The sequence below is a fragment of the Oryzias latipes genome, chromosome 7, assembly GCF_002234675.1.
Source record: "Oryzias latipes chromosome 7, ASM223467v1".
Classification (NCBI taxonomy): domain Eukaryota; kingdom Metazoa; phylum Chordata; class Actinopteri; order Beloniformes; family Adrianichthyidae; genus Oryzias; species Oryzias latipes.
The window spans coordinates 31,529,192-31,536,450 of record NC_019865.2 but is presented as its reverse complement, the minus strand read 5'-3'; the positions used below and the strand labels follow the sequence as shown (position 1 = coordinate 31,536,450).

Here is a 7,259-nt window from a genome sequence, read left to right as displayed (position 1 = left end):
TTTCCCGTTTTCGTGACCTTTGTAGCCCGAAGCGTCTCCGTTGTGATGAGAAGTTTTTCAATAAAGTCTATAGAAAAAAACCCGGGACATGCGCAGTTCGAGCTGCTATCAGCGGCGTTGTGCTCCTCTCAGGCTGTGCGTAAACCTTGGCTGTCGGTGCGCTACAGGCCGACATGGCTGCAGCGTCCTGGTCTGAGCGGGTTCTCCATCTGCTCAACCGAATGAACAACTTTTACTCTACAGGTATCTGAGCTGAACCGAGCCGAACTGTTGCAGTCTGGCTTGTCTTGTAACAGTCGTGCGTGTGTCCTCAGGCTCCTGCCGGGCCAGCTGCCTCAGGTTTGAGGTGGACGGCGCGCAGGTTGGCTGGATTCGACCCCACGTCGCGTCGCTCCTGTCGCGGTACCCGCAGGTGTTTACCGCGCCGCGCGGGGGCGCTGTGTCCCTGTGCCAGAGTCTGGACTCGTATGAGGGCAGGTCGGAGGCTGTGCACGAGGTCCTGCTGGCCCTCAGGCAGGAGGACTCTCTGACCTGCCTCAGAGGATGGAGGGATGAGGTCAGATGCGCGCGCATGCGCAGAGAAACACCTTTCATCCTGTTTTTGTTCACAATTGACAAAAAAGTTCATCCCGAGTCAGAGGGGACAAGGACGGTGTTTGAAAGATCATTCATACTGATCTCCACTCAAAATCCACAGATTCATTTTAATGCCACCAGGTTTTACAAATGTTTTCTTCTTCTCTTTTTTTGATGGTAGTTTACAACGTGACAAAAGAGGATACTGCACCACTTACTGACACTTTATTAACTCCATTAACCCAACGGCTAAAATTTAAATGGTTCTTTTTTTAAAAAACATCCTCCCTTTGAAGCAGAAACATCTTGATTTCCTGAAAGGTTTTGAGCTGAATCCCGGTCTTTCCCCACTAAAGAGTGGGATGTTTGTGCTGCAGCTGAATTCTTTCTGAATTCTCAGAGGTACAGCGTGATGCCCAGATTCTCGGACCCCCCAGTGATGTGGATGGAACGAGCAGCTACCAGTACGTTCTGCTGATGCGGTGAGGGGGGGGGGGGTGCGGGCCCAACTGACTGCTGCTTCATTGCAGGTCTTTTTGGGGTGAAACGATATGGGGTGCACTTGAACGCGTACACCGTCAGTGACGGCGGAGAAGTCAGCATGTGGCTGGCACGGCGCTCCAGCACCAAGCAGACGTACCCTGGACTGCTGGACAACATGGTGGGAAGCTCAGACCCTAGTTTAAAGCACAACAAACGAAGGCTGACGTACAGATGTGGCCGGAGGATCCAGCCTTCGCAGAATTTTCAACTGCACGAATGTCGTCACTCTGCCTTTTGTTAGGCGGCTGGTGGACTGGCTGCAGGTGTCGGCATCAAACACACTCTGGTGAAAGAGTGCCAGGAGGAAGCGTGTGTCCCAGTAGACACTGCCATGACCGCTCGACCTGCAGCAACTGTCAGGTGAGCTGGGTCATGCAAACACAAGAACCACCTCAGCATCCATGAAACAATCATCCTAAATGTCCAGTTAACATGGTTTATGCATCCATCCACCCATTTATCCATTCATCAATCCATCCACCCATCCTTTCATTCATCCACCCATCCATTCATCCATCCATCCATTTATCCACCCAACCAACCATCCACCCGTCCATTTATCCATCCACCCATTTATTCATCCATCCACCCATCCATTTATCCAGCCATTAATTCATCTATCCATTTATCCATCCATCCATCCATACACCCATCCATTTATCCATCCATACATCCATTTATCCACCCATTTATCCATCCATCCATCTACCCATCCATTCATCAATCCATGCAACCAACAGACCATTAATCCATCCATCCATCCCCCTATCCATTCATTCATCCATCCATCCACCAATCCATTCATCCATTCACCCATCCATTCATTCATCCATCCACCCATCCATCCACCCATCCATCCACCCACCAATCCATTCATCCATCCACCAATCCATTCATTCATCCATCCACCCATCCATCCACCCATCCATCCACCCACCAATCCATTCATCCATCCACCAATCCATTCATTTATCCATCCACCCACCCATTCACCCATCCATTCATTCATCCATCCACCCATCCTTTCATTCATCCACCCATCCATTCATCCAATCATCATCCATCCATTCATTAATCCAACCACCCATCCATTCATCCAATCATCAGGGCTCGACATAGCCATTTGTCCGCTGGCCCGGTCCTGTTTTTCGAGCAGTGCGGACCACAAGACTTTACTTTTCACTTGTCCGCTGGGGCCACTAAAATATCTAACGGTTTATATATTCTTCACCTTTTTCAATAAAGTAAATTTTGCGAAAAACGTGTAGATTTACCTCGGCTTCATAATTTAGTTTTTCTGCTAGTCCTGTGTTCAGACTTCAAGGGTTTCTATGGGAAACCTTTGATCACTTCTCCTTCTCTCCCGCCTGCGCGCGCGCGGCTTTCACTGCCGAGCACCACGCGGCACGCGCTCACTACTTTTTTTTTCAAACTTTATTGAATGTAACAATTCAATACAAAACAATGTTAAACAGCAACAACGAAGGCACAAGCCAGTGGGTTATTATTACATTTGATTATAAATCCGACACCGTCACTGAAGAGAGACTGAAGCATGTCAGAAATGTGGAAGACATGGCAGGAATAGATAGGAATATGTTAGATGGAGTAATGGGTATAATTAATAGTATGGACAGCAAGATATTTAATGAATGCATTGAAGATGAAACTGTATCCACTAAGCTTTAAGCTGAATGTCAAAGAATCAAAGGCAACTCCAAATACCTGAATCTCAGACTCAAATGCAGTAGAATGTTAAACTACTTAATTTTGTTTTTCTTTACAACACTGTAAGCAGTAAATATTTCTAGTTAGCTGAATGATCTCAGTTAGACCTGCACAATATGAGGAAAACTCGCGATATGCGATAGAGATTAAAATTGCGATAACGATATAATTTGTGGTATATAAACAAACAGCAAAATAACCAAATAACCATTCCCGGTTTAAAAATTATACTCCAAATGACCCACGTTGACATAGGTTACAAACATCTAACATAACAGGGCTCCATCTGATTGGTCAACAATGTGAAGGCGTCCATCCGATTGATCAAATGCATTAAGGGATTTATTTGATTCGTTAAATGGTTCAAGCTGCCATTAGATTGTTTTAACACATTTAAGGTTTATGATTTATTGCGATATTTGCCGTTAGAAGCAGCATGAAAACTTCTGAACTAGTGTTACCTACTACACTGCAGTGCTCTCTTCTAAACATCTGAAACAGACTAGAGCAGATTTAAGTTTGATATGGTCTATTTTCAGTCATTGAAAAGTGTAGAAAAATAAGTGATGTCACCAGAATGCACCAAATTGCACCATATTAAAAGTTTCCGGGGGGGCATGCCCCCGGACCCCCCTAAAGTTGCAAGCACCTGCGGAGCGGTGGGTCCCGCTATGCGCGGTGTCGGGCCAGTAACTTTCAGGCAGGGCCAGTAAGTTTCAAAAACTACTGGCCCTGTGGGCCAGTGCAAATTTCTGGGCTATGTCAACCCCTGATCATCATCCATTCATTCATCCATTCATTAATCTATCCAGCCATCCATCCATCCACCCATCCATCCACCCATTCATCCATCCACCCAACCCATTCAAAAAGTAGAGGACAGACAAGCCGGATGGGAGTACAGACAAAGGTATTCATCTCTGTCTAGCACAGAAAAACATTATTTTCCAGTTACATAACGTAGAATTCCTATGTTCCACGAAGGCAGCTTAAAAATTCGAGCATGCACATGAGTTATATCGCTATAGTATTACTAGTTGGTAACCACAGTGATCCATCCGGGTTAACTCTTTTTATTGCTAAGGCCCCACTTTTTCCTGAAGTCTGAATCCATTGGAAACCTGCAAGAATCAGAAATGTATAAATCTATATTACTATAATAGCCCAGTCCTAGTATACTGTATATAGGTTTAACAAAATAAAGTTTACATTTATGTTGACAGCAAATTATACGTACATCATCCAGCATGGTGATAATAGCCCTGCAGCATCATGCATGTCAACATGTGTATGATTAATGAAGCTCCTGCAGCATTAAAAGGAAAAAAATATAGTCCTTACCTGTGAAATGTTATGCCTTCCTCCTTCGTGGACTAATTTCTCCGATTTTGGCAGTTGAAACCCGCACCATGAACTGGCATTTTGCAAAAAATGTCTTCACATGCAATGAAATGCAGCAGTGACTTGACCTTAGCAAGATGGCGGTGCTCTCCTCCCATGAGGAACCACGTGATGTCTCCTCTAGCGATAGAACTCATTGCACATGACCATGATGGTGCTCTGGTTTAAAACTTTCACCCACGGCTGAGGAGGGTACCAGAGACTGACCCTGAGACCTGGACTGTTTTCTTCAAGCTACACATACGAGGATGAAGAGGGGGTGTTCCCCGAGAGCCAGTTTGTCTTTGACCTGGAAGTTCCGGCTGGGTTCAGACCCAGAGTTGGGGATGGGGAAGTGCAAGATTTCTATCTGCTGCCAATAGAAAAGGTCAGTCTTCTGGAGTGAGTTGGTGTCTCCCTGATCTGAAAGTGGTCATTGAATGCATCATCATCTGTGTGTTCCAGGTGAAGGAGCTGCTGGCAACGGATGACTTCAAACCCAACTCTGCCATGGTGGTGTTAGACTTCCTCATCCGACACTCGTTGGTGGAGCCGGATACAGGTTTGTGGCGGAGTTCAGTCAGAGGATCAGCTGGAGACGGCAGGGATCAGTCTGTTGATGCTTTCCTTTTCCTCTCAGAGCCGCATTATCAGGAGTTTGTGGCAGGACTCCATCAAACCCTGTAGAGCGAAGGACCGGACACTTCTGCGTCTGTTGACGTGCCGTCGAGCAGCATGCAAGAAGTTGAACCAGAGAACCTAATGAAAACAATATTTATGCCACTAAAATTAGAAATAAAGTCATGGGTTTGAAGTAAAAACTTCCTACACTCCATAAAAATGATCAGTTTAGTATAAAAGTTTAGAATTAAAAAGTGCCACGTTTGTTTGATAAATCCTGTCAGGGTTTTCCGAATCGCCTTCTTTGGTTCCAAAATAATTCTTTGCATTTGTGGCCTTTGTTAAAAATATTGGGTTATTTCACGCAACCATTTTCAGATATGTTCTCTTTTATCTCTTTCATTTAATCTCAATTCTCAACTGAGCTCAGCTTTACGAATATTCTATAAACCAGCCAATCACAGACAAGCGGTTTCCTGCTGATTGGTCTGGATTCATCCAATCAAGTGTCCCTTCCTCGACTTGGATTCAGTCTCTGGATACAGAACGATTCTGTTCAACCAGGACTCTGAGACCTTCAACCATTCTGGCCTGTTTTTCTCTAACCAGAACCCGGCAGGAAGGAGCTGCTTTGGTATGCATGTCCCTGTTTGTATGATTTGATTAAATCAACTATAGCTTTTAAATAAAACCTCAATATAAACAAATAGATTTTCTTGTTGTCCTTTAACAAAGGCAGGTATGAGTTCAAGCGCTGTTGACGGGAAGCAGAGTCACTCCACAGAAAAGACGTAAAGACAGTTTGGCTGTGAGGAAACCTGATGTGAAGAAGTGTAGACGCTTTAGGTGTTTTAACAAGATAATGATCATCTGTTAGAGAGCAGAACTTTGGTTCTGGATCGTCTGGGTTGGTCAATTGAATCTCAGGACCTTAATCCACACGAGAACGTGAGCGGTGAGATGAGCAGCTGCCCCAAAGACTTCTTCAGGGACCCACAGGAGAGGACTCCTAGAGTTAGTGCAGTAAGGTTTTCGTCTCCTCCCTGTATCAGATCTGTGGTCCCAACACTTCTGTTCAGTCAACTGCAGTTAAACAAACATCTCAAAAGTCATCAATAACGGGTGAAAAACCCACAAAGTTTAACTAAATTTACTCAAAAGTCTGAAACGGTTCCTTTCAAATATGATAGAAGTTTTAGTACACCGTTACGGCTGAACGTGCTCTGCAGAAGAACCAGCAGAAACTAAAGGAGGACGTGGACGGATGTGACAGTTTTCTCCACAAACCCAATGAAAACCAAACTTCATTCCCACCCAGCTGGGCCTAGTGAGAGCCTCCATGGACACGGCGGAGTTTAACCCTCAACTGGAGGTCAGTAAAGGTCAGCACAGACCTGCATACATTTATTTCCTTTAGATTACATAGAAAAGATGAAATCAGAAACACAAAAACATGTTACAAACAGCCCTTTCATATGGAGAGAAATTAGACTCAGTCGGATTTGTGCGTGCGTAATTCTTGATTTGTGCGTAAATTAGGATTTGTGTTTGCATATTCTTGCTTTGTTCGCGCGTAAATTAGGATTTGTGCATAAATTTGGATTTGTGCGTGATTTGTTACTCACATAATACGTTTTGTGTATAAGTTAAAAACATATAAAATGAAAAAAATACAAAATGCAATTTACGTATGCACAAATTAAGATTACAACAGCTTGAAACTACTTACACACACACATCTTTAAAAAACACGCACGAATCCCTTGTTACGCACACACAAAGCCAAAGTTACGCACGGATCTACCGTGAGACTGTTTTCACGTCTCACAAATCCGTCCGTAAGTGCTGCGTTTAAATACCAGTGGAATGCTCGGTCATTAGAATTTTCCTATCAGCCTTCCCTTCTAAAGGTATCCAGACAATGACTCAATCAATACATGAAGACAGTAGATGTTAGTGTTGAACATAGAGGCTACTTACTTCGGGGCGCTGACCACCGAGATGGGCCGCCATTCTACCCGTGACTCTCTCAGTCTGACTGCCTTTGATTTTTCCGGAAGAAAAAAACAGTGCCCCCTACTGGTCGTTCCTGTTACGCATTTTGTATCAATTCGGTGTCTCTGAGAATAATATACTTTTAACATATATATTAGCGTTTAAAAGTGAACGTCATATTATCAGATAATAATTTTTATTTTCCTTTAAAGTTTTTTTAAGCCCTGCTACACCCACTGAAGGAAATACGTTTAGAAGGGAAGGCTGATAGGAAAATTCTAATGACCGAGCATTCCACTGGTATTTAAACGCAGCATTTACGGACGAAATTGTGAGACGTGAAAACAGTCTCACGGTAGATCCGTGCGTAACTTTGGCTTTGTGTGTGCGTAACAAGGGATTCGTGCGTGTTTTTA

The 7,259-nt window shown here is 44.1% G+C and overlaps 1 protein-coding gene across 1 annotated transcript; it reads left to right on the top strand.

The window, feature by feature from the left end:
- The first annotated feature begins 107 nt into the window (after positions 1–107).
- Positions 108–5,557, top strand: LOC101173445 (nudix hydrolase 20, chloroplastic). Its single transcript, XM_004086340.4, has 8 exons — positions 108–243; positions 315–556; positions 977–1,040; positions 1,107–1,237; positions 1,361–1,479; positions 4,483–4,615; positions 4,693–4,789; positions 4,868–5,557. The coding sequence occupies exons 1-8, from the start codon at positions 174–176 to the stop codon at positions 4,912–4,914; spliced, it is 903 nt and encodes a 300-aa protein (XP_004086388.1). The 5' UTR covers positions 108–173; the 3' UTR covers positions 4,915–5,557.
- Positions 5,558–7,259: the final 1,702 nt, after the last annotated feature.

What these genes read in the sequence shown, in the direction of transcription:
- LOC101173445 (XM_004086340.4), top strand. Translation starts at nt 174, where the DNA reads ATGGCTGCAGCGTCCTGGTCTGAGCGGGTTCTCCATCTGCTCAACCGA. An exon ending in GAACAACTTTTACTCTACAG is followed by an intron (nt 244 to 314) that starts GTATCTGAGCTG and finishes GTGTGTCCTCAG; the next exon opens with GCTCCTGCCGGGCCAGCTGC. An exon ending in GTTGGTGGAGCCGGATACAG is followed by an intron (nt 4,790 to 4,867) that starts GTTTGTGGCGGA and finishes TTTTCCTCTCAG; the next exon opens with AGCCGCATTATCAGGAGTTT.